Below are 27,926 nucleotides of genomic sequence, written 5' to 3'. Positions count from 1 at the left end.
ACAATTCATTCACCCTCCTGGTGATAAATTTTAAAGGTAAACCAAAGATACAAATTGTTCTGAAATTATGAAACATGGACAATGCAAGTAATCCAAGAAAACCAACCTTGGCCAGCTAGAAGCATCATCAGGATTATTGCCTTTGTCATCAATAACCTCATCATTGTCATCATCATAATGGTCTTCACCAACATCATTAGCCTGATCAAGCTGGTCATTCAACTCATCACTGCCATTGTCATGGTCATAACTATCTTCATAAGCATCATTAGAATCATCATCACCATCAGTATCAGCACCAGCATCATAAAGTTCAACATAATCACCATCCTCTTCAGGTGGCTGAACAACAGGTGCAGGAGTCAACCAGTCATTCCGGAAGATTTCAGATAGTGCATTATAGCCTACCCATTCATTTGTCAAGTAAACGGGGGGTGATATTTTTCCTACTTTAAATCCATCTGGAACCTGTGTGCACAAGAAAGATTAATGTAGTCTCTAGTAGCTTTTCATTTTCTTCTAGATTGGAAAGCTTCCAAGCTGACAATATTTTAAAATATATTTTCAACTGAAATGAAGATGTTCACTCATTAGGTAGAGCCAACATTTTTGTAAGGATGAGCTGCCAAAACCCAAACCTCAGGCTGTGATCCTTAATGGCCTTTCTAGATCACACAGGACAAAATTTACTCACTTTGTTTTTAATTAGCTCTACTTACCTGCTGAGAACTAGACATTCTAGTTTTGTTTTGGAGAAGAGTGTTTTGGTGTTGGAGAAGAAGACAGATGATTTGACACTCTACAGAAGAGTGTCACTATTTTCCATTTGTTTTATCCATTGATATTGGGATTAACACATAGCTCTTAAAATTAACGTGTTAATTTCCCCTCTCTAGTTTTATACAACATCAGATCAGATCAGTCGCTCAGTCGTGTCTGACTCTTTGCGACCCCATGAATCACAGCACGCCAGGCCTCCCTGTCCATCACCAACTCCCGGAGTTCACTGAGACTCACGTCCATCGAGTCAGTGATGCCATCCAGCCATCTCATCCTCTGTCGTCCCCTTCTCCTCTTGCCCCCAATCCCTCCCAGCTGCAAACACTTCTAAGAAGCAAACCAACATAAATCCACCTTAAAAAAAATCTACCTACAATGAAGAAGACCCAGGTTCAATCCCTGGGTTGGGAAGATCTCCTGGAGAAGAAAATGGCAACCCACTCCAATATTCTTGCCTGTAAAATCCCATGGACCTCAGTCCACGTGGCCACAAAGAGTTGGACACAGCTGAGTGACTAACACAGACACACACACATACACACATACACACATAATGTCCTATAAGCAATCTCTGAGCAATCTGAAAGGGGTGTATGTATAGTAGGGTAGAGGTAATTGCAAAAGTAAAACAGAATGATCTGAAAGCATTAAAGTATAAAATAACTAGAAGGTCTTTTTATTTATGAAATTAGAAGGCATTTCATTTTTCACTATTTTTTTAATCTTTATGCATTGCCTCATCTTCTAAGAAATGATATTAGACAAAAAATGAGCATTTAAACTGTACTTCTTAATTTGAGCTAACGCTTCTACAAGCAGATTTTTATCTCTCCTCTGTCAAATATATTCTGATACTGGAATGTGAAAATAAAATATTTTATGATCAATTAAATATTTTTACATATCAAATGTCATTTCTAGATTTCATATTCTGCATGCTGATATAACAATAGAAATCTATATTTGAAAGATTACTTTAAAAACTCAACACTTTAACCTTTCCCTCAAATGAAGATGAAAATATGTAAGTCAAAAGAAATTGAAGATTAAAGAGAACAAATATAAATATGTTAAGAGTTAAGATGGAAACCTACATGAATATCAACCAGCAAACTCTGATCAATGGTAGAATAAGGTGGTGATGACTGGGACCTCCTCCTGATCACAGGACTTGCTTCCTCAGAAGAAGATTCTGTAGAGTGCCAAAAAGACATTAGTAACAGTGGTAATCACAGCCATTATCTTCATTTTTATAGTGAACCACTTCAATCTCTTGGTATTTTTCTTGTAGCCTCTTTCCGTTCAGGAGAGATCACTTGATAAATTCTTATGGGGCCAAGATCCTATGTTCTGTTTTCACAGGTAGAGAGAGACTCAAAGTTTGTTCTGTTAGACTACATGGCTTTTTTGCTTTTAATATTAAATATATACTTGCTGAATATTTTTGTGTAAAAAGGTACATAGTAAGACTGGTATGCAGATAGTCCCATGAGAAAAAGAGAATGCATCAAGAGCAGTAAGGGCTGGGTGGTATTTCTGGCCTCCCCTAATAACCAGTAGAAAAAGAGCCCAACGGTGTATAGAAGATGATAGTTTAAACAAAAATTTCAACAGGAGAGTTGACTCTTCAGTCTTAATCCCCCAATTTCCACTCAATGATATATCCTCAACTGCAATACAGTTGCGACATGAACAACTGAAAAGTGACAAATCTTAGCCCTTTTTATAAAACTGTGAGCCTTTCTATAGAGGCACTATGCAATACAACTTTCTGCAGTAACAGAAATGTTCAGTATCTGCACTGTCCAATACATTAGCCACTATCCACGCATAGCTTTTGAGCATTTGAAATATGGCCAGTGTATCTGGGGGGTTGAATTTTAAATTTAACTTCATTTTCATTTTAGTTTTAATTTTAATAGCCACATTCGCTAGCTGTATCATAACACACAGTTCAATTTTATAGTGTAAATTTTTCCATTTAAAATGCAATTCTGCCCAGAAGTCTGGATTTTTTATATTAAGGTTTGTGGTATAGTAAATAACATCCATGGTTAAAACAGGGTGAGAATATTTAGGTTCAAAGATCAGTAGATCTGGGTGAGTTTACTTGGAAAAAGCTTCACTAAGGGGACCTTCAAGTCCCTATGTATTGTTTTTGGGTGCTTGGATTTTGAAGATAAATAGTATTCTCTCTCTTTTATTTGCAGCTTTGATATTTATATAGCCAAAATACTGACACTAAAACTCCAAAAAGCATGTATTTGAAAATATTACTATCTTTTGAGGATATTATACTGAACACATCTTACAATTTGTGTTCATGCCTTCTGACATTGTTGTACCTTTGCAGTTTATTACCTTTCTGCAGAAAACTATTTTCTTGCAAGTGTTTTGGTGTGTCATTAGGCTAGGTAAGAAGTTTGAGTGAATGTATGAGATTTTGAGGCAAATTTGTAGTAAGGTTTTCTGATTTCCTGTATTATGAGGTATGTAATATTATAGGAACTTCAAATCATCTATGTAGCACACACAATAAAAGAATTTTAGAGCTGAAAAGAACCTTAGCTATTATCTACATAGATACTCTCCCTTTCTCTCTCCCACCACTGTTCATAACTGCTTTGGGGCCTAGTCCAGAATTTCCTTATTTCAAAATATACAATATGAATAAATCTTCAATTTTTAGTTGCTTCTTTAGTATTAGCAAATTAACCCTGGTCAAACCAGAAAGATTCTGAGGGAAAAAATTGCTAAAGTTTCTCTTCACATAGGCTTGTCTTATTTCTCACAAGATAATATTTCTGCACAAGGGGACACTCTTATTTAAAGAAAGTACATCACTATCTGAGTTTCCTAAGAAGAAGAATGACCTCTAAAATTCAGGTCTTTGAGTATCTGATTTTCATACAGTATACCTATATATTCATTTAAGTATTAACGTTTTAATAAAATCTATATGCTATATTTTTACAGGTGACCTGGGGACTCAGTCAGTCATTTTCCCCATGCTTAACTTACTTGAATTGCTTAAAAGTAGATAGTGCTAGATTTTATGTTCCAAGGCATAATTTTGACTTTGTTTATACTGATATTTCATAAATCTATAATTCATTTAAACTCTCTCAAAAGTACATCATAAAATACTTATTTGAAATTCATATCACAGTTTGTGAAGCTATTTGCTATGATTTTATTAATTTTAAGTAACTATATTAATTTTTAACATTTATGAGATACTGTATATGTTTTACTTTGAGGAGGTAAAATAACAAACTGATAAATAAAACACATGCCCACAACTAGTCCATCTAATATCTCAATATTCTAAAGACTGTCTATAAATTTTAGCCTGTTGGAGAGTCCTCTCTCAAGTTCCTTTCCCATATTTTTCACACATGGTATAGAAACTAAAGCTGAACTCCAACCCTCCACCTCCCTAGACACATTCTTAACTACTACCCAACTGAAAAAAGAACCTTCAGAAAAATTACTCTCCATTTCTCAAAGGTCATCAAAATTACTCTCCATTTCTCAAAGGACTGCCAAATCCAATGACTTGGTCTTCATCCTACTTGGCCTCCCTGACACTATTGATTCATTCCTTCTTGAAATTCTTTCTTGACTTTTGCAAAATAAACTGTTAAACATTAACTCCGTTTTGACTGTTTAAACTTTGTGCTTTGAATCACCTGATGCTGCTGGGCAATTTTGAGGATTTTGCGAACTCCTTTGTCTGATGTCAATGGGCTTCTGAGCTTGTTCCAAAACAGACCGCTGAGGAACACTAATGAAAAGACAGAAAAGCATGTGCCATGTCCTAACATTCAAAAAGGGAATGTATAACTCAACATCAAGACCAACAAACTTTTAAGTATATGGGTATATATCAAACTGAAAGAAGTAGAGCTTAAGTAATATTTTCCAATTTCCGCAAATCTATTATTTTATCTAGAAAAGAGAAACAATTTCTAAAATATAAAAAAACTGTCTCCATACAAGTATGTTTCCTTCACATATCATGTTTATTTCCAAAAATTTCTATAAAGTTTCTTTAAACTAATATTCAGACATTATCATTACCTAGGTAAACCAGCAATAATCATAAATTTATAGTGTATGTGAGGATTTTAACATGATAAAAAGCTAAGTTATTGTTATTTTAAATATTCTTTTACCATCTTTATTTCAAATGCTTGGAATTTATTACTTTTAATGTCATCCTGCATTAGATACATGAATAAATAGATAGATAGGACACTTTGGTTTTCAGGATTCAAATTCAGGGAATATTTAGAAAGTTTCTTTGGACAAGCACTACTAAATTTTACAGTTGCTTTGAAATTTCTATATAGGAAGTACTTTGATTACTGATTTAGGCCTGGAACAGACAAGAGTCTTTTCTATGACCCTGAATTTCAGAAAAGACTCAAGGTTCAGTTAAATTTGTTTCATAAATGTAACCATATCTAAAGTAAATATATTTGCTATACATAAATTCAAAAACCTTTTAGTGATTAAAAAACAACCAAAACCAGTTTAAAAGCAATATTGAATTTTTATATACCCATGTTTAACAATTTAATAGTCATACGGATTTTATATTATACCCATGATGCCGAAACAGATACACAAAAACTAAACTGATTTCTCCTTTTTTTTGTCAGAAGGATCATGACAACTCATTCACTGAATGCATAGTAAGGGAAAGTTCCCAATTTTGCTTTAAATTTTTTCAAGATTTCTGTCTACCAGTTAAATCTAAATGACATAAATTCATGGGTGTTTTAAAAAATAATAAGACAGGAATATACATACTAAATACTATCAGCTCTATGCCATCTGACCATACTGTGCAGAATCTTGAATACAGTAAGTATTCACTGAATGACTAAGTGAATGAATATAGGCTAAGTTCTCTCTAGTATGAGTTGGGAGTTGGAGGGGGTATGATTTTCAAGGAACATCTATATTAAAATTTAGCAGTCAAACATAACACATGGCATACAACATCTAAAATATGAAACATGATCTTTGAAAATTAGTGATTATTATCAATAGTATAGAGTTAAAAATTACAGTGATTGGTATAAAATAATGATATAATATTGAGTTTTAGATTTGATTTTCCTTATAGGTCATTTCAGAGAAGGCAATGGCACCCCACTCCAGTACTCTTGCCTGGAAAATCCATGGATGGAGGAGCCTGGTAGGCTGTAGTCCACGGGGTCGCTAAGAGTCGGACACGACTGAGGGACTTCACTTTCACTTTTTACTTTCATGCATTGGAAAAGGAAATGGCAACCCACTCCAGTGTTCTTGCCTTGAGAATCCCAGGGACGGGGAAGCCCAGTGGGCTGCCATCTCTGGGGTCGCACAGTCTATGGGGTTGCTAAGAGTTGGACACGACTGAAGCTACTTAGCAGCAGCAGCAGCATAAGTCATTTCAGGTTTGCCCATTCTGTGGCATTAGCTGTACTACATGATAAAATATGTAATTGAAGTTATCAATTGCTGAGGTTATCAATTGTATGTGTGTTTTATCATGTAGTACATGTTGTATATGATAAAATATGTAATTGAAGTATACCTGATACACTAAAATATCACATCTTTTTATTGTAAATTACTAACTGAAAGCTTTTCAAGAATTCACTGTTGTTCCTTCTATTAAATTGTGAATCTTACCAGCTAATCATCAAACTAAATAACACTGAGATTGCAGTATGTCCAAATATGAAAGATCTAGTTAATGGATTGTTGCAGTTTTGTGGTTTTAAACATGGGCCAGTGATATCATTGATGACTATGTTGTCACTAATATTTTAATTTTGAATTTACATAGAACCTAGTGTCAAATAAATAAGCATTAATATTCCATATGATAGTAAATCAGAGTAATCTGAATATAGAAATCAGAGATACATACCTTGAAGAGAACTTGACACGATGTACACGATCCTTGTTGTGAGGCATAGAAGCAGATCTCTCTTGAACCTTGAGATAAAATGCAAAACTTCAGTAGAATTCTCAATCATAAATTTTTTGAGTTATTAATTTATGTGAAAATGTCATTCTTCACATAGAGATATTTTCTTAAAAACCCAACTTATAAAATCTGATTTTCATAAATAACTCATATTTTCCTAATTACTTATAGTATGACATTAGAAATGCTTAACCAAAATCTTTGAATATAGCCTTGAATTTTAGTATAACAACAGATTCTGGAGATCATATAATCAAACACCCTTATTTTATTATTGAGGAATCTATATCCTGGAGATGGAAAATGACTTTTCTAAGTATTTACATCAAGTCAAAGAATATCTTTAATCAGACTGTAGGCCTCCCACCTGATAATTTACTGTTCCTTTTATGTTATCATATTACTTTTTATATCAAGTTCAAACTTCTTGCCCAGAATTGAAATTCAAATTTTTCACCCACTAACCCTTCTAAGCTAATACTAAATTTTCAAAAGTTGTAACATACATGCATACATTATTCAAATGTCTCAAGAGTTTAAAGTGTTAAATCTTTAAGGAAGTATGTCCTTTTATCATATCATAATCAGTGTTTGAAACACTTTTCAATTCTAAATAAATTAATTTTATTTTATCAATTATTCATCATCTAATATAGCAAAAGACTTAAGAGCACATATAAGGAGCCCACTTCCATCTGTGGTACAGATTCACTTTCTGCCAACATTAGTATATAGGGCCATGAACTGTTGCCTTGCCTCATTTAATTTTATATCTCTAGGTTTCTACTCAAAATAGTTTTTAACTACCCCCCTCAAATAGGTCATTCTGACATTCAACAAGGCAGTCACACTAGATTCTTTAGAAAGGAAAATTCAATGTTACAATGAAAAATAAATTTAGTATTTTCCTGCTGATGAAATCATTCTATAGTTTCTAGAAACCATATTAACCTTACTATGCTATTTTTTTCCTCTTATGTAGCGACCTATCGAGGTTTTCTTAATACTCCAACAGATAGATTAGAAATGAAAAATGTTGTCAATCGTTCACGTGTTTTACTAATGAATGTTTTCCAATACAACCAGATGTTTGGCAGTATGCAGGATAAGCATCTGACTGACTGTTTCCACTTTTGATTCAGATAACTGGCATCATACTGACTCAGTCCAGGCCTCTTGGTTCATGAAGCTAATCTTTGAAAGTTTATTGAAACTAGTTAACCAGAGGCCAAAATTAGAGATAAAGGTCAATAATAAGAAAGGCTAATGACTAATATGAATAGAATGTATTTTTTCTGAAAATTGGGGAGAAGAAAATGATTAGTAAGAATAGCATATATTAAGGCAAATGATGTATTCCAAACCAATCAGATACAGCTCATTATATTTTGGGTTTAATGTATCATGCTTATGTAATAATTATCATCTGGGGTAAGAGTAAAGTCATCATTTAATAAGGCAGAGAGGGGGACATATTGCCTCTTGTAATTAAGTAATACAATCCAGCATATGTTCTTTCTGCCACTAACTATTATTGATAAAGCAGTGCTCTGTTATTCATTTCAAGAGACTGTTATTATCAGAAATAACTTATTTAAAAAGGATAACTGTCCATAGCATACATCATAATAGACTACGGTGAAGTATCTTGAAAGAAATAGATAGTGATCTTGGGTGCTTGTCCTGATTAAGAGTAGCAATGACTCACTATTAATAAAACAAGAATGTCTGAGTTCTTCACCAATCCACCTATCTGCACTTAGTGACCAAAAAAGTTTTAGATAGCTACTAATATCTGTAAGGAATGCTGTCTATAATGACAGGACCTTGTCCACACTCCTCTCCAATACCATGTGCTAAATAGTTATTAAAAAACTTGTGAAAACAAAAGTCAACCTGGACACCAGGACTGACATGATTATTCCCATAAATCTAAGAAAATAAACGATAGGTTAAAATGAGCCAGACCCTGTCATAATCTACATCTCAGAAAGAGATATAAGCTGAACTACTGAATTTTTCATGGGCAAAATTTTTACTTAAAAGAATGACTGATGAGACAAACTGATTATTCAACTTGGGTATCTGGCAGGCAGTTTATTTAAAATCAATGAAGTAAGCCTGTCAAATCAAGGAAAAAACAATTGATGTTATTTGTTAACAATGATAAAACTGAGCTTTCAATAACAAATTAAAATTTTAGATTCATATATCACTGTGCACTTGACAGCTTATCAATACTCAATTTTATGATGAAGTTGATGATATTAATTAATGTCATTTTTGGTGGTGTGAAATAAAATGTATATTTGGAAAGAACCACATACACAGTGAACCAATATTTTCCAACTGATCAATGCATGAAGATATAAAATTGTGTATTAGCAAAACATCTATTCATAGCTGATTAGATGGATTTTAATATTATTGAATATCCAAAATCTCACTGATATGGTTTTAGACTCCACTTCTCTAGTTGTGGTGTATTATCAAATAATATGCACAATTATCTGAAAAATCTGGAAATTCTCCCTGTTCAACCACAAATATGTAAGAAGCTAGCGTTTACTCATATACTTCAACAGTTGGCCTGGATGGCTAAGTCAGTAGAGCATTAGACATTTAATCTGATGGTCCAGGGTTCATGTCCCCATTCAGGTATCAGTCTATCTTTTGGGCTTCCCTGGTGGCCCAGAGTGTAAAAAATCTGCCTGCAGTGTGGGAGACCTGGGTTTGATCCCTGGTTTGGGAAGATCCCCTGGAGAAGGGAATGGCTACCCATTCCAGCATTCTTGCCTGAAGAATCCCATGGACAGAGTAGCCTGGCAGGCTACAGTCCATGGAGCTGCAAACAGTCAGACATAACTGAGTGACTAACACTTTCACATTTTCTTTTCAAACAACATATGGTAACAGATTGAATGCAGAAGCAGATATGAGAATACAGCTGTTTTCTATTAAGCAAGATGGAGAATTGTTATTTCACTAAAATTTGATTCTTATATTAACATCTAATAGTTTTATTACTTTTTAAACAAAGTAACAGACATTTAAAATTTTTGGTTTTAATTTATAATACATTATATATTCAATGACATGATCTGAGTAAACAAAAGCTTTTTTGGGGTCTTCAGTGTTTTAAGAGTATAAAGAGATTTTGAGACAAAAAAGTTAAGAACCATTGTTCCAAGCACTTATTAGTGTCACAGTAACTCATATTGAGAGACTTACTTCATTTTCTTTAGGTTCTGGAATGTATGGCTGCAATGGTTCTATTTGGACTTCAGCCTGAATCGAATGAAATGCTTCATCATTATCTGATGATTCATCTTCTTTGTCCTTGAAACAAAAAGGAAAATAAATATCTTACTTGCTGTTAAACTGTAAATTATAGCAGCAATTATCATCATCTTACTGTTCAATTAAAAAAAAAAACAATTTTTCAATATTCAAACTGATTTAAGTGTAGTTTCTAGTAGTTTTTGGTTCTGCATCCCTTTCAGCATCTGAGTAATGCTACAGATTCTCTGTAGAAAAATGCATATAGAAAGACACATGTCTCTTCATATATTTTAGGGGGTCATTGACCATGTGCAGTTCACTTATTAGACCCAGGTTAAAAATCTCTGGTCTAAAGCTTAACTCATGAACTCAAAACTCTAACATTTAATGAGTGGTTATAATTACAAAGTTTGGTCCTCCTGAGCAATGGACAATCTGCAATACAGCACCGCAAATATTTCTGTTTGAGTCCTAGGAGTTTAGGTAAGTTTCTGTTTTCCCATTTAAGCCAATCAGCATTTCTTCAATACAAAGGGAATAATGGAAATGTGTTGTCTTTCTAGTGAGTTGAAATACACACATACATCTTTAAATTCTAATAAACTTTCAAGTATTTTGAAAGACCTATGACTTGATTACAACAACAAGAATTTTCTTTTTCTTTGTATTTCCCTTGATAGTTACACATAAAGGCAGGAATGCCTATACAAGATCCTAGGTTCATGGGATTAGTAGCTATTATTTAGTGACTTTTTCTTCCATTTTAGAATGGCTTCTTACATAAATATTTAAAACACTGAAAGACAATAAGTAATGTGTTATGCTACTAATACCATGAGTCTTGCAGGAATGCATAAAAGTCTTTTTAAAAAATGCAAAAGCCATTAGATCCAATTGTTCCTAGAGCTCATTGGGAACAGTCATTAGCATTTTAGATTGCTTAATGTCTGGCAAATATTAGCACTTGCACTCTTGCAACCCCTTCTCTGTTTGGTTTCTTGTGCTTCTCAACTGTCAGATTTGGGGGACCAGACAATCATTTCCCCTTTTGGGTCTTGCTTCTCTTGTTGCTTTTACTTTTTCTCTTGTTAAACATGTCTGGGAAACAGCATTTGCTCAATTAACACAATGGCCACAAACCAAACACTCCCTTATTGAGACATTCAGACAAGGTTGATTTGTAATAACTACATGAATTATTATTTGATAAATGGATGTTGATAGCAGGGTTTAATTTAGGATCTTCACAATGATTCCTTTTATATAAACAGATACTGTGAAGTATTAGAAAACGACTGCTCTCCTGGTATTTTTGACCTCTTTAATTTGCTTATGAAGCCCATAAACCCTTCAGTATCAGATTAGATTTGCCAGATTGAATCCACCAACTCCAGCCAAATTATCTATATATCTATTTATATTAGGGAATTTTGAAGAATGAAGTTTTATTAACTTGAATTTGTAACTTGTGCCATGTTCTATGCAGGTACTTCATTGATGTAAAATGGGTGGAAAATAAGTGAGACAAGTCATATTTATGGTAAGCATGTACAAAATGTTTAACCTTTAACATCCTAAAGTACAAAAACGAGTGCAATTCTCTTAAATAGTATGTTCAGCATTCTATGGGAGGAAAGCGCAAAATAAACTTACTTAGAGATTAGAAGAACAAAACTGAATTTTTGTGTTTATTTTAATGAGTTATATTTTTAATTTTGACCTATGAAAGTAATTTTTAAATATCCAAAATAGTACCTTTAAGTGTGCATATGATGTTGGTTAAGGAAATAATAGGTAGAAAATTAACTAATAATGAAAGCTATGTCACTAAAGAGATATTAAGCAAATAACTGGATCATTCAAACAAATCTTTCTTTCTCAAATTTAGTCACAATTATTTGGAAATTTCAGGATAATTTACTTGAAACCCAAATTATTTAATCTTCTCTGAGACACAATGAACATTTATTTCATTTGCTTTTACAGAGGGATCACCTGAGTATGAACTAGCATATTTTTTCTGCATATGTGACTTAGGAAAAATATCAGAAACCCTTACATTTGCAACTTGTCTCAGTTCTTCCTCATGCTGATTAAAGATATCCTCCCATTTGCATTGGCGCCTTTGCCTATGGGCTTCTAAATCTGAGAGCTCAAACGCTTCAGGTCTCCGTGACAACTTTGCCCGAAACCTCTTTGGTGATAGTCTTTTTGCCAGTGCCTGCCTTAGACTAGAAACTTTTGATTTTTTCTTCCGTGCTTGTTCTGGTTGAGAGTAAAACACGTCTGATGCCAGGTTTTCCATCAGGATTTGCAGTGGACCAAGCGGCTTTGAGTTATGTGCGTTTGGTGCTCGAAGTAAATCTCTTGATAGTCCCTCTATGAGTGCTTGAACCGAGCCAACTGCCTGTGTGGGGTCTAGTGCCCAGGCTTGTGCTTGAGGTGACCCTTCGGCTTGCCCCTCTACTGGAACGAGCACCTGAGTATCCAAATGGAGTGGCAACAGCACGTGGTGGTTCTGTGACAGTAGGGGCAGGAACACTTGGGCATGGACTCGTAATGACTCAGGTTCCTCTGCCTCCATCTCTGCCTGTGTAGGCTCTGCAGCCTGTTCCTGTACCTCTGGCTGTTCGGGTGCCCCATTCTGCTGCAGCGGCTGTTCAGGTATGTGGTTCTGCCTCTGCTGTTGTTCAGGGACCCGGCCATGTCTTTGCTGTTGTTCAGGCACCTGATCTTGCCTCTGAAATTCCTCTGGTACCTGATCCAGATCCTGGGGCTCTCCGGATGCCTGGGGTTGGCCCTGAGCCTGCTGCTTTTTGGATACCTGGGTCTGTACCTGTTGAGGCCTAGGGGCCTTCACCTGAGCCTGTAGTGGCATAAACATCCAGCTTGTCCTCTGTGGTCGTGGCGGTGCCTTCATCTGCATCTGAAGGGGCACAGATGTCTTAGCCTTCACCTGAGCCTGTAGTGGCATGAACATCTGTGCAGCCCCTTGTAGTCGCTGAGGTGCCTGGGCTTGCCCCTGTAGAGGCCTAGGTGTACCGTTCTGAGCCTGTAGTGGCATGAACACCCTGGCAGCTCCCTGGAGATGCTGAAGGGCCTGAACCCGTGGCTCTTCTCGGTCAGGTAACCACCTTGGTTGAGAGGGTTCTCCATGCAGGACTCTAAGTGGTCTGCATCTACTGCTGGTAGGCAGTCTCAGAAGCTCTTGAGTACAAGAAGGTCCCCTAGAAATAAATGTACAAATGGTTGCCATACAGTTAGTGTTGTCAGTAGAGTGATGTCATTCAGGGGAGTTCCTTTTATTTTTAAAAGATTAACATTTTTCTGCAATAAAGATACTTCCACTACATCTTTATTGAATCATTCCTGTAATGTTTGAAAGTCTTTACATTAGCAATATATTCAATATTAATGGTCTGATAATCTAGTTGATCATTATATTGTCAGAAATTAAGGACTCTTTGAGTAGTAATAAAATTTTTTCCTCAACATTTCCATTCAAATATCTCTTGAAAATAGAGATCTGTTTTATTTGATCAAAAAGGATTAAGTTTATTTGAGTTAAATACAACAATAGGGAATCAACTGTCTTACATGAATTGCTAACATCAAATTATATATGTAAGTTATCTAACGCACCTGAATCTTCTCATGGTATACTGCTCCTTAATAGCTTCTTCTCTTTCAAAGATCAGAGGTATTCCTTTTATGAAATAGAAAAAAATAATGCATAATAATCAACAGAAATTAATAAATCCACCTTAGTCAATTTGCACCCTTTACTGCTCAGGATGCTGAGTGAATTTACAAGGACAAAAGGGCTGTAACCCTTCACATCACATCTACTGGTGGTGTAGACAATATCCTCCTTCCTAGGCCTCCTTTTGTAGCACAGTGACTCCACAGAGACTAATTTCTCTCTGTATAGGAAAACAAAATAGGAATCTGATTGCTGCAATTCTAAAGAGAAACAATTGAAAAAGGTAAAGGGACAAAGGGACAAAGAGAAACTCCAGATGGTTGGTGAGCATGGCTTACAGGTGTGTACTATGGATGGAAGGACTTTATGGTTTGGGCCCACACCTATCTTTGGTCCTTTCAATGAGGATCTTGAAAATGAGGATCAGGATCTTTGGTCCTTTCAGTGAGAAGGCAAAAATCTAAATTCTGGTTTTTACAACTAACACACTGAAAATGTTTGGCATCTTTCCTGTCACCTGTGCTGTACTGAAATACAGACACTTACAGACAAAAGAGTTTTATTTTAAATTTCCTATATGACAAAGTTTAGGCCAACTATATTGACATCGTCCATCAATTTCTCTATAAATGTGACTTTTTCTGCAGATTACATTTTGGAAATTTTGCAACTCTGGAAATTAGTGAATTCTCAACTAGATGTGGTATCTTTCTGCACCCATTTGAGATTGGTCGACTTTTATGATGATGCTGGTCCAATAAATTCTCTACCATGGTTAAATACACTAATTCCTTCTGCTTCTCACTCCAAAATAAGATATGTATAGTTATGCAGATAGAAGAAGATTGGCTGCAATCAATCCTATAGTGCATCTGAGAAGGCTTACTATCTTTTTCAGGCTCCCCACTTTCCATTCCACTATCACTCAACTCTGCATATGGTGCCCTAAATTAAATGCAAAATATGGCATATAACCTATAAAGTTGGAACTTTCTAAGTAGTTTCCTCTGGATTTGATGAATAACCATCCTGTCATTTTTGGCATTAATATCTAGAAGCTTAATTTTATTTGCATAAATTGTGCTTTGTTAACTACATCTTAAAGTTGGAGATTAATACATAAAATCAACTATGTGCAGTTCACTGATACTACATCAAAAGTAGCAGTCAATAAGTGATTAATCATAAATCCATTTATCTAATTGGAGTTAACATATTAGATGAGAAAGAACAATAAGATAAAGATTTTATCTTGTGTTTATTTCTCCAGTTAGTTTTCTTAAAATAAAATTAGCACATCATAAAATTCTTCTTGAGGCTTTCAAAGGCCTTTCTAAATATGAACACATGCTAGATGAACTGGCAAAAATTTATAATCTTAAGTGTGTGTGTGTGTGTGTGTGTATATATATATATATATATATATATATATGGTGAGGTAAGAGATAATGAATTAAAAGCACATGGTATATTTGTGGAAAAGCTAAATGTCAAAAGGTCTCAGACTTTAATTTCAACTTAATTCTTAAATATTATTTTTCCTAAAAAAATAATAAAATTTTCTCTCATTTGAACATTTATTCCAGTAAAATGAAGATTTACATATCCTACCTTTTTTCTGTCTCTTTTTAATGATTCCAGTAAGATGCTTCTTTAATGACTCAACAACATGTCCTTCATTTTTTATATTCTGAACAAATGGGTGATGAAGCATGTTTGCAGAAGTAGGACGAAATAGGAAATTTTTTATCATGCACTTTTCCATGAAATCATGGAACTTGCGGGACCTAAAAGAAATGAATCAAAGAGGTAAAAGAACATTCTCAGGTATTCCACACCTCCCACCTCCACCCACATGCCACTCTGAAGGTCATATTTTTGGAGAGAGTTGTCTTAGTTGTAATAGTCTTTTCAGTAACCAGATATCCTATAGCTTGACAATGTACATTACACAGCAATGCCATTCAAGCCTCAGAAGAGGCTGGAGTCAATGATATTTTCTACCCAAATAATAGTAGAAACTTCGGTGAGTTCAAAAGAATGTATGTGGTAAAAAAGACGAGTGGTGGGATGGCAATTAAGTGGTTGATGTGATTTATGCAGACCATGAGACCAGACTGGTCATCCCATAGTAGTCATATTTTTAAAGCCTGAGTGTTTTTCTTGACTATGTGCACTTTGAGCTCTAAAGCTGTCCATGTAATGATCCAGAAAAGGGTGTTAATAGCACCAGGACTGATTAATTTTATAAAATGGCCCATGCAAACAGATGTGACCAGAAAGCCAAATCTGTGGGAAGGGTTAAATTTAATCACAAGGAAGAATGTCAGCAACTGAATCATAGTAACCACTTTTACCAGGGCAAGTAATATATACTGAGAATAAGCAAGAACTTCATGTACTAGTTCCAAAAACTTCAGGAAGAAAGATTCCCAAGTTCAGTCGGGCTGTAGCACTCTGAGAGAACAATCCTCTTTAGGTTCTGTGAATGTTTAGTTTTATGGGTCAAACGACTGGGCTATACATCACAATCATTGACTGCCTATGTAAGCTCAGTGAAAAACTTCACAAATGGCTTCCATTGGTCCAGCCCATTACAGGAGACAAAACTAAATATGTCACTAATGCCAGGACAGTACTGTCATCATAATATACCATGGAGAGTATTATTTCTATTTGGCTAGCTAGCTCTTAATGAACAGTACTCATTTAGACTCCTTAAGGTATTCATTTTTAGGAAATATTGTCCAACAAGGATATTGAAACAGGACTGATCAAATGAATTAAAACTTCTTTGCTATATAAAAATATCAAGTTAATGTGTTTAAGAGATTAAGTCATTCATCTTTACCATCCACTGGATTTGACTTTGGGAGCAGATTCTCGCAAAATAACAAATAAGGCTTCCAAAGGTTGAAGATTACACAGGGCTGCAAAGGAAAATAGATAAGTTTAGAATGAGTAAGAAAGGTAACTACAGAACAAACTCCTAATTCCAGAGGGGATTCTCAGTGTTCTTTCACATATCATGTTGAATAGACACTGAAGAATAGATATGAAAGAAGGTAGTTAGAAGAAAAGTTGACTTTAATACAAGCTGTCCATTATATAAGATACTAAACCTTCACTATTTCCAAGTGTGACAAATAATAATAAATTACACTAGGTTAAATTTTTGAAATGTGTGATTGATGATTTCTATCTAGAGAAGTCAAAAACACAGGTGGAGTCAAGTACTCTTCTGTGCTTGTGTACTGCCGGTATCCTCCACAGTTGTAAAACTGGAATATGTAATTATAGGCTGAAAAGTCTATCATACTAGTAACTATGCACAATAATGTGCAAACAATGATTTAGTAGTCTAAAAAGATGAGAATGATCTGGTTTGGAAGCTAACAGTCCTAGGAAAAGAAGTAGATACAATGTAACTATTAAGAAGGGGCTTCCTAGGTGGCACTAGTGGTAAAGAACCCGCCTGCCAATGCAGGAGACATAAGAGACATGGGTTGGATCCCTGGGTCTGGAACATCTCCTAGATGAGGGCATGGAAACCCACTCAAGTATTCTTGCCTGGAGAATTCTCATGGACAGAGGACCCTGTTGGGCTACAGTCCATAGTGTTACAAAGAGTCAGACACGACTGAAGCGACTTAGCACGCACGTACAACTATTAAGAACACACCCTCTAGATTAGATCATCTGTGTTCAAATCCTAATTCTACCTTTGTGACCTTGGGCAAATTACTTACCTCTCTGTGCTTTGGTTAATTCATCTTAAAAACAGAAAATACATCAAGAATTCCTTCAAAGAGTTGTTATGAGGATTAAATGGCAACGTACCTATAAAAGTGTCTGGCACAGAGTAAGCACTTAATAAATATTAGCTATTGATATTATAAGAAAGATTTTAGCTATCTGGCACCTCAATTCTGTGCAAAATTACTAGACTTTCATTCTCTTTTTCAGAAACACAACCATACAAAGAAAAGCCTATTCCAATATGTGGTATATAAATTCATTACCTCATTGGCTTGGGAATTCTGGGCTTTTCAATAAGTATTTAAATATGTGTCTCACTTTACTTATTTCCTCTTGTGTTTTGATTAAAGAAAACTGGCAGTGCAATAATTCCCCAAAGGAGAGCCATAGTGTAAATTTCACCTAATACTAAAAGTGTGTCATTCATGTGAGGACAATTTGATATTAATAACTCTTTAGAGGAATCCTTCCTCTCCCAAAATACATCTCAAAAAAAAAAAATCTCCAGTGCCAAATTGGCCTCTCATAGTAGTATAAATAAAGTCCCCAGGGTAATTTCATTAGAATAATATAAAGGCAATCGTTCAAAGGTCAAGGTTTATATAAATTAATAGGAGGTGCAGTGGCCTGATCTCCATACCTGACCCAGCTTTAATCCATGCCCATTCTGTGATATGTGATATTCCAAGGGACACCAGAAATTCTTGATATTCCAAGGGACACCAGAGATTCTTAATAGTTTTATGTTACCATTATTTCTACTCCTTGAAATTACTCCCATTAACAATGAAACACAGTGTTAAAACAGTAGATACTGTACAGATGAAGCACATAGGAACATGGGAACCTACAGGATCTGCTTGGAGAGGGAAAAGCAAAGCAGTTGCAAGCCCTGCCCCCTGACATACACACTTCAGGCATTTCTCTCACTTCTCATCAATACTATGAATGTGTTTATTACTTATATTCTTGGATTTAGGTATTGAGAACAGCAAATATGCCCTGTTTATGGGATTATACATTTGCTGGTTATTAATCATTTATACTCAAGTTCACATTACACTTTTACTTTCCTATCAGAAAGCAGTAACCTGAAGAACAGACTACTGACAGGTTACTTCAATGAAGAGAAAGAGGGGGAAACAAGAGAAAATGGAGCCTACGGAACAATGAGGGCAATGGAGTGGCTGATAGGAGCATGGAAGGCACCAGTGATAGCTGGACTGACTCCAAAGTGGGGAAAAAAGCTTCCTTCTCAATATTGTTGAGGATTGGCTCAATTAAAAGGAACTACTGGAGGATTTTCTTAACTGGCACAGTCTGAAGTATATAAGTGTAACTGTTCAGGAACCTAAATATTTCATCAGTGAATAAGTACTGGAACGCCTTTAGATTCTGTTTGGTTATTACTATCGTGACCAAATGTTATTGAGGCTAAATTGAGTCAATACTCAATCAGCCTAAAATAAGACATCTTAACAGAGAAAAATACAAACTCTTCTTAAAGACATATCTGGCCATTCTGACTATGGCATTTCGTAATTTGGGAAAGACCATCATTTATAGTTTGGCACGTGGTGTGGCACCTGTGTGATCAGTACAAGCTGACTGGTACAAGTGGCAGATTTGTACAGCATGTTTCATAACTTTTAACCAACATCAAATATTATTACTCACGAGGAGCCCCTTCAGCCATTTCAATAGCAGTGATTCCCACGGACCACACATCACTCTGCAAAGGAAAAGATGACCAAAAAAAAAAAAAAAAGTCACTTAAAAGTGGGAAACAGATAGTATTTAGAATCTCTAAACAATCTTTGGCTGAGGGGAGGTACCAATGCCACAGCCATTTTATGGGTTTTCTTCATTATAGACTGATGTTATAGGAAGATGTTATCTGACCCTATGACCAGCCAGTACTGCACTACACAACAAGTTGATATGGGTGAGGATTCAGTGAAAGGAAAATTCATCTTGGATGTATTGCTATTGTTACCTTAACTGAAATACCAAAAGGAATTTGTTGTAAAGAAATCCAATCACATACTACTAGCTCTAAAGAAGTCAGATCGTAGGTAAATGATTTGACACTTTGCACCTCAATTTTACCCTATTAGGGCTTGACATGGGTTTGATCCCTGGGTCAGGAAGATCCCCTGGAGAAGGGAATGGCTACTTACTCAAGTATTGTTGCCTGGAGAATTCCATGGACAGAGGAGCCTGGCGGGCTACAGTCCATGGGGTCGCAAAGAGTCAGACATGAATGAGTGACTAACACTTTCTTTTTTTCACTTTCAAAATAGAGATTATAATAATAGGATCCATGTTATAGAGCTAGCATAAATATTAAATGAAATACTATATACATAAGCACTTTCAGGAGTTCCTTGAATACAGGAAACGGAGGACAGAATTATTATAATTCTAGGAAAATATACATTTTAGGAGGCTCCAGGGAATGACCTTCACTACTGTTAACTGTACTTTGTTTTTTAGAATGTAGAAAGGGCACAGGGCTAGAAGTGCACTGTTTGGCTTAATGACTCCTAAACAAGTTAACTGAATTCTTAAATTACCTGTTTATAGATGTCTTAGTTTCAAAGAGTTGTTGTGATGATATAAGTTTAAGTTTTCTTTAAGTTATGTGGGACTTAAAATTAAAAGTGTATAATTAATAGAGGTGAAAGTCCTTGGAAGACTGCCAAAAACTGAACCGCTCTAAAGCATTATTGTTACAGCAAGTCACTTAAAGAACATTATGTTTCCATTGTCTCCATAGCTCCTAATAGTATTGGCTCTCAACAGATCTGCTTGCAAATCAAGCAGAGGGCATTTAAGGGAAAAGGAAAAGAGATGAAATTTGAATTAATCAACTTTGAGTATTGAGTTCTAGGTTCCACACAATGAAACCACAATGAATTGTTTGGATGAGCTATGATGTGGAGAGTGAGTGTGGTTTTTCCAGTCTGTAGCAAATGGAGTGTTTTCTTTCCATATCAACTTTTTAAAATGTGTACATAGATGTATATTGTCCAAATTGCAGCTTCAGTGGAAATTTTAATAAATAGCATAAATTGTTACTTAATTTGTCTATTCCACTGATTTTCTGTGGTTTGGAGCTGAACCATGCCAAGGACTTTCTCCATTACCCTGAGTAATCAAATTATTATTTTTTTTTCTCTTTGGAGCTAAGTTACTGTGGGGATTAATAATTGGCTTTACATTTATTCAGTTTTAAGAGTATAAAGCACTCTGTCCCTGGAAGTTAAATTTCCATATAAAGCCACATAATATAATATTCTTTACCAAGAAGTTGTAAACAAGATGAACTAGACATTCTTCCTCAAATATGGATAACTCCCAATGGTCTACTTTGCCTACATTCTTAGAAAATATTATTCTTACACACATCATCAAACCACATATAGGAGTAGTGGTTTTTATTCTTTTATTTCATAATTTAAAATAAAAAGTCAAAAGTCCTTTACAAATTTTGTTTCCTACTATCTGAATCCTTACACTTACTCTGTAATCATAGGAGCGTCTGGGGTCCTCATCACAGTCAATCACTTCAGGTGCCATCCAGTATGGGGTTCCAATGAAGCTATTTCTCCTCCCATTAATTCTGCTCACCTGGGCACTCACTCCAAAATCCACTGCAAAATTCATTTGTCAAAATAATTAATGAGTAACAAAAAGCTCAATAAGTTATTGCTTTAACTTGGAAAGCCAATACAAAAGCCACAATGGATAACAGATTTTCATTCCAGCCCAGCAAACTTTACCATGAAGTCTACTCCAGTAACACTGGGAAACAGGCTTTTGCTGGTATTTATGTTGGAAAGAGATTCAGCAGTGCTATTATAAATCTACAGTAGGTTTGGCTGAATGTTTACCATGAATATTAAAAATAAAGTTCCATCAGTATACCCTAAACCTCTGAAGTGATAACATATGTAGTGTTTGGACCTGCCACCAAGCTGGAAGAAGACCAGCACTATAAGCAATATCTAAGAAATCAAAAACTTATTAGTACTTCATTAGGAAGTCTCACTGATGATGTTAGAAAGTTCTACTACACTAATAAAGAAAAATAAATTTATGCTAAAATTTAGTTTAAGTTCTTCTACAGATCTTCTGAATCAGATGCAAATATTTAGTGTGGTATCCATATCTCAGCTTAGACTATTAAAGTTCAGTCTTCTATTCATCTGTGGGATATATTATATGAAAATATTTAGTATGGTATCCTCAGAAACAGACAGAAAAAAAGGCTAAAGTAGACTGGGGTTATTTAGTCCAGAAAAAATAAGACATGGATGAAAAATGAAGTAGATTTTCTAATTTAGAATGGTTTCCAGGAATCTAGAGGATGGCTAACAACCCTGACTGAAAAGTAGTTTAAAGAACTTAGGAAAAGAAAAGAAAAATTAAGAAGTTAAGAGTTTAAGGCAGTGTTAAAGGAAGGACTAATAAGAACAATATCAACACAATGTCCATAATACATGAAAATCATTGGGTGTTGCACAATCTCATTATCTAGATACTTTTTTTTTTTGAGAATAGGTTACATCAGAGTTCAGCATTCTCACTATCCCTGAGGGCCAACTTTAAGGGCCAAGAAATATCTATGAAGGCCATAAGCTTATGTATGACATTCAAAGAAGAAAAGGAAATGAGCAAAGACTGGAAGAAAAGAGTGATAAATGGAAGAAAAAGGAAAAAAAGAAAACCTGAAATTAAAAGTAGGGATGAGATCCCAACAGTGGCATCATTCATCTTTTCCTTACTGACTTAGGGACCAGAATATGAGGATTATTGATCAGTTGAGACTGCAATACAGTCATTGTCCAGTCTCTCTCCTTTCTGTTACTCCCTTTGGGTTTTGCTTCTTCAACCTTCTCCTTATAACTTGTCATTTAAAAATATTGTGGGATCTAAGAAATCTAAAAACCAATGTATAAGGATTATATATAGATGAGAAGCCTGCAAAATTTTAATCCAGTGCTAAAAGGTCTCTCCTACAGAGTCAAGTACATGATCTTTAGTGCAGGGACTTTGTGACAGATTTTTCAGAGGCTTTTCACTTACAATTTCTGTTCTGTGATGCAGATGATAGGGTTGGCTAGCAACTTGACCCAAATATATGGGAACACTACCATATATGTGAACACAGAATGTAGCTGTGTGACATACTATATCCATGCTACACATTTCACTGTGAGATCCAAATGACCCTTGTGTATTTTAACACAGTGTCTTAAAATTCCGTTTCTAGCTTTGTAGCTTTTAGACACAAAAGAATAATACATTTACTTGAAATTACTTTTAACTTACTGCAGGAACAATTATTACCACATGCTTCTTCCACAAATATTCAGTGAAAAGCATTCTTAGTGAATGAACAAAAACTCTATTCTGGTTATATTTATTTGGCAGGAAAAATGGGAATGATCTTAAGATCATGCTAGAGATATGGTAGGGGAAGCCCCTGGTGGCTCAGATGGTAAAGAGTCTGCCTGCAATGCAGAAGACCCGGGTTTGATCCTTGGGTCAGGCATATCCCCTGGAGAAGGAAATCGCAACCTGTTTCAGTATTCTTGCCTAGAGAATCCCAAGGACAGAGGAGCCTGGTGGGCTACACCCCATGGGGTTGCGAAGAGCTGGACACAGCTGAGTGACTATTAAACACACACACACACACACACACACACACACAGATATGGTAGGAAAGAATTGATATGATTAAATACAGGATTTGATGCCAGTGATTTTATGTTCTGTATCAATGAGGTCATCTGCCATTAAATAGTACTGACATTATTTATATGATATTATTTATAAATCCACAACAATATTTATTTTAAACATTAAAGAGCACAACATATTGTTCCCTGTGTGCCTGTGAGACAATATAATAATTATTTTCAATAAACTATACCATTCTGAACCCTGGAACTGAAAGCTAGAAACTCTGGATTTTAGATTTCTAATTCCAAATTTGATTTGGACATTACTGGAGCATCATTTCTAACTTATATCAGTTCTTTAAATATTTGAGGGAAAATTCCAATGAAGCGATTTGTGCTTAAGTAAATTTAAAAGTTCTTAGATATTCTTTGGAAAATATGGCTCTGTGATGTGGAAGAATTGTCTTTTTGTTTAATCTTTGTTCATGACACACAAACTTGCACATGGTAAACACTCAATTAAATTGTTGAAATAAATATAATAGCAGATCCCACCAAGAGTACTGCAGTGGGTTACTATGCCCTCCTCCAGGGGATTTTCCTAACCCCAGGGATCAAACTCGCATCACCTGTATCTCCTGCATTGGCAGGCGGAATCTTTACCACTGAGCTGCCTGGTAAGCTCAATAGAAGGTAAAGCAATGACCAAAATGTAAAACTCCCATTTCAAAATTGTCTCAAAATGATTTCTGAGAAACAGTTAGGTGCATCTTTCTCTTGTCCCACATCCCTTCCAAAACAAATTTTCAAATTTTGATTTATTTTGCAGGCAGGGACAACATAGTGTAAATAAGTAGAGGGGGATATTAGTGACATGAGAGAAAACAGTAATCTTAAAGGATTTTTCTCTGTTAAGATATTTTGGGGTTCATTTAAAGTATTACAAGAATAAACTTACCTAGTTTTACTTCAGCATTATGAGTCAGTAGCACATTTTGACCTTTGATGTCCCGGTGAATTACACGGTGTGCATGAAGATGAGCTAAGCCCTGCATATACATACATATATACATTTATATAAAAAAGCAAGATCAATATACAGTTTTTCTCTTTTTCTGGTACTGTTTTTAGCATTTTTGGAAAGACTTTTGGTAAGAAAAATGGCCCAGATTTGCATTTTTCAGACAAAATTCTTCTTTAGGCTGGAAATACTACAACCAGTTCCCAGAAATAGTACTTTCGGCTATAAGGAAAGGAAAATAAATCAGGACATCCATGAAAGAGAAGGAACACCAAAAATTAATGCTTGTATATATTGGGCCATTTACCTTCGTTTCTAGTCTCCATTTTTTCCAACTAACCACATGACTAAAGACCTGGATATCTGAACTATCTTAGCTCAGCCATTGTTTTACTCTACTTATCCAACCATTCGTTTAGTCCAAAATATTTTCAAGTCAACCTTGTAGGCTGAGAATTTGGAGGAATATGGAAATTCACTTTATTTTTTTTTCTTCTTTTTTTAAATTTTATTTTATTTTTAAACTTTACAATATTGATTGGTTCTGCCATATATCGAAATGAATCCGCCACAGGCATACACGTGTGATGACCCAGAGGGATGGTATGGGGAGGGAGGAGGGAGGAGGGTTCAGGATGGGAAACACGCATATGCCTGTGGAAATTCACTTTAAAGTACTTGCCATTTGTATTGGTTTACCATGCTGTCTCCAGACCATTCACCACTAAAACTAACCCATGCCCTGGCTTCAGTGAGATTGCTCTACATACTAACAGGAGATTAATAATAGAAATAACAGTAAAAACAGCTAATATCAATTGAGTCCTTATTCTTTGCCAAGCACTGTGCTAAGCACTTTACATGGAGTCAACTCTTAAATCCTTACAGCAACCTTTTAAGGAAGGTGCTAATTCCACCCCAAATTACAGGTGAGGAAAATGAGATTTGGAGAAATTAAGTAATTGACTCAGGGACACACAGCTAATACATGATGAACCAGAATTTAAACTCAGTCCAGAGTTCGCACTCTTAAGTATGTACACTATTACCATGAGTGAATCCAGTTAAGACAGCATTCTAATATTTTATCAGTGATGCTGTTCAGTTCTGTTAACATCCTTCTTGGGTGACTCTAAGCACTTAAGACACAAAGAAAAATCTGAGTTTGGTAGATCAAGAAGACTGTCATTTTCATCCAATTTGGTGTTCAAAATAAGCAATGTTTTAAACATTAAGACATTATTCAGAGAGGATATCTATCTGCAAAAGAGTTGTAGATGATTTGGAGCCATTGAGTAAAACACAGATTTCTCAACCTATCTTAATCTCCAATGATAGTGCTATGCTTTAAAAAAAAAAAAGAACTCTAAAATCACAACAACTTAACACTTTAAGTTACACCCATGATCCACCAAACACTGTAGTCTGACTCTGAAAGAGCCATTAAAAGCCATAATTTGGAATGACATTATGTCAAAGCTGCTTTCTCTAAAGCCTTTTGGTTTTTTTTCAGTATCCTGATCCAGAAGTTTAGAATTTTTAAACCATCCTATATGAGCAAGTATAAGACACACTGTATATATTACCCCCAGGTTTCTTCAAGGTCAGGGGCAAATGACTATATGAATGCTCACCTGGAGGATTTCTCGGCAGATATAAGCAATCCAATCTTCCTTCAAACTCTGATTTCTGGTCATTCTCACTACATCAGTGACTGAGCCGGCTGCACATAACTCCATCACCATCTGCAGGGAAGCCAGCAAAGAAAGTATCAAGACTTAGAAAGTAGTTCTCTGAAAATATCTGGAGAGTTTTAGTTCATATGGCTTACATGTATATGTTATGTTTAGACATTAAGATACTGCAAAGACTGGCTCAATTGTCTGGTAGGAAGCTAGTAGAATTAGAAAGAACTGAAAAAAAAAATCCAAAGATCTCTGGAGGGAGAGAAAGGAGGTACCACACCAGGGATTTTTAAACCAGGAGGTGGGATTTGAGCTAAGCCTTGAAGGATAGGTTGTGTTTGGGTATGCTGAGAAAGAAGAATGTTCAGCTTATTGAAAACAGAATGAGCACATGCCTTTAGAAAGAAGCTTGCACAGGGCTAAGCCTGAGTGATGACTGGAGTAGAATAAAAAAGACAGTTGAGGGAATAGTTTGCGGGTAGAAAAACAGGATATGGAGGGTATCTCAAAACAATTTACACTTAAGCATTGACTAGATTTGTTTTTACTGTTGTTTTATTTTCAAGTTTTAGAATATTTTCCCCAAGATACTGACAAAATACAACCTGAAGGGGGAAACTGTCAGTCCCATTACTGTAGGGCAATTTTTTTCCAAACAAACTGCTAAGGAAAGTCTATTTTAAGTCTAATATTCTGACAGTGTCTCATTCAGATTTTACTTTATTAACAAATGCAATTTTTCAGGAAATTTGTTTTTGCCACTAATGTATCAGTTGCTCAACTAGTAAATTTGCTTTCATATATTAGCTAACTAGAGGACTGACCAATGTGAAGGAGAATCTGCCTATTATAATCAATTTCACAAACTTTTCTTAAGTGCAGGTTTATGCTCTAGTGCCAATGTCAAATGGTAATACTACTTTGTCAGTAGAACAAGACATGCTTTTTTAAAAAAAAACTATAGGTAAGATAATTATTGCCATAGATGAAAGGAAGTAAAAGGATAGGCCCCAAATCATGAATATTTAAAAGGTATACCTTATTTCCTTTTGGAATGCTAAGATTTTCCTTTCAGAAAATTACTTCCTTATTTTCTATTTGTTCACAACTGATATAACACAGAGTCTTTTACCTGAGTACACTATTCCAATAAACGAAAATACGAAAAGCAGCCTAACAAACCAGATAGTACAGATAAAGCACAAAAAGGTTAATTTTCATGTCTACTATATCGAATGGTTACAACATATACACTGTGGTAATGGAAGAAAAGGGGCTCATTTTGAACCATGACAAACGTGAATTAAAGTCATTCACTAAGGTGAACACTGGAAAATCTTGCCAGTATTACCTGAGTCAGAAGAGTTCTACTATGAAAAGAATGCAAGACATTCTCATTTTCCCGAATTTGTATGCACAGTGCCTGGCTATACTTTATAAATGGTAATTATTTTGTTATTTGCTTCCTATGTGTTCAGATTTACATAGGAAAGAAAGTGTGAATGGTCCCAGGAAAACTCTTACCTCAACAAATACCTTTTGCATGCAGTGCCTATTTATCCTTCAGATATTAGTGTAAGAAAAAGTTTTTCAAGGAAGAGTTTTCCTTTCCCTAACTTAGATTCCTTTGTTATTTGCCCATTCAAAAGCATGTTACTTCCCTTCTGACCAATTATACATTTATTTGTGTGATTATTTGATTGATATTTGTCTTCACAAATAGACTGTAAGCTCCAGTGGGCCAGAGCCACGTAAATTCAGCTTATGACTGTATCCTCAGCATCTAGGAGAAAGCCTGGAAACAGATAGCTTTGAATGAATAGATGTTATATGACTGAATTAATTGAGCACTGAGAAACATATCTAATAAGTAGACTGCCATACTGTCAAGAGAAAAAAAACTTATAAAAATATATTTAAAGACAAATGCTGTATGCCCCCCCACAAAAGGAAAAAAAACAAAACAAAACAGCAGCCATGAAAAATGCACAGTGATATTTAACAAAATTTGAACTGG

General features: G+C 35.2%; 1 protein-coding gene across 2 annotated transcripts in view; it reads right to left on the bottom strand.

The window, feature by feature from the left end:
* Positions 1 to 27,926, bottom strand: part of NRK (Nik related kinase) — a 128,521-nt gene that overhangs the window by 31,458 nt on the left and 69,137 nt on the right. For both annotated transcript variants that reach the window (XM_061409326.1, XM_061409325.1), the window contains exons 6-18: positions 25,859 to 25,969; positions 24,162 to 24,252; positions 21,039 to 21,169; positions 19,191 to 19,245; positions 16,606 to 16,684; positions 15,366 to 15,541; positions 13,694 to 13,757; positions 12,111 to 13,278; positions 10,001 to 10,108; positions 6,710 to 6,777; positions 4,473 to 4,567; positions 1,875 to 1,972; positions 107 to 468 (exon numbers count right to left, since the gene is read on the bottom strand). In XM_061409326.1, the coding sequence (XP_061265310.1) occupies positions 107 to 468; positions 1,875 to 1,972; positions 4,473 to 4,567; positions 6,710 to 6,777; positions 10,001 to 10,108; positions 12,111 to 13,278; positions 13,694 to 13,757; positions 15,366 to 15,541; positions 16,606 to 16,684; positions 19,191 to 19,245; positions 21,039 to 21,169; positions 24,162 to 24,252; positions 25,859 to 25,969 (2,606 nt within the window). The remainder of the gene's footprint in view (positions 1 to 106; positions 469 to 1,874; positions 1,973 to 4,472; positions 4,568 to 6,709; positions 6,778 to 10,000; positions 10,109 to 12,110; positions 13,279 to 13,693; positions 13,758 to 15,365; positions 15,542 to 16,605; positions 16,685 to 19,190; positions 19,246 to 21,038; positions 21,170 to 24,161; positions 24,253 to 25,858; positions 25,970 to 27,926) is intronic.

The sequence above is a fragment of the Bos javanicus genome, chromosome X, assembly GCF_032452875.1.
Source record: "Bos javanicus breed banteng chromosome X, ARS-OSU_banteng_1.0, whole genome shotgun sequence".
NCBI lineage: Eukaryota > Metazoa > Chordata > Mammalia > Artiodactyla > Bovidae > Bos > Bos javanicus.
The sequence above is the reverse complement of the archived record's forward strand: the minus strand, read 5'-3'. Positions and strand labels throughout refer to the sequence as shown.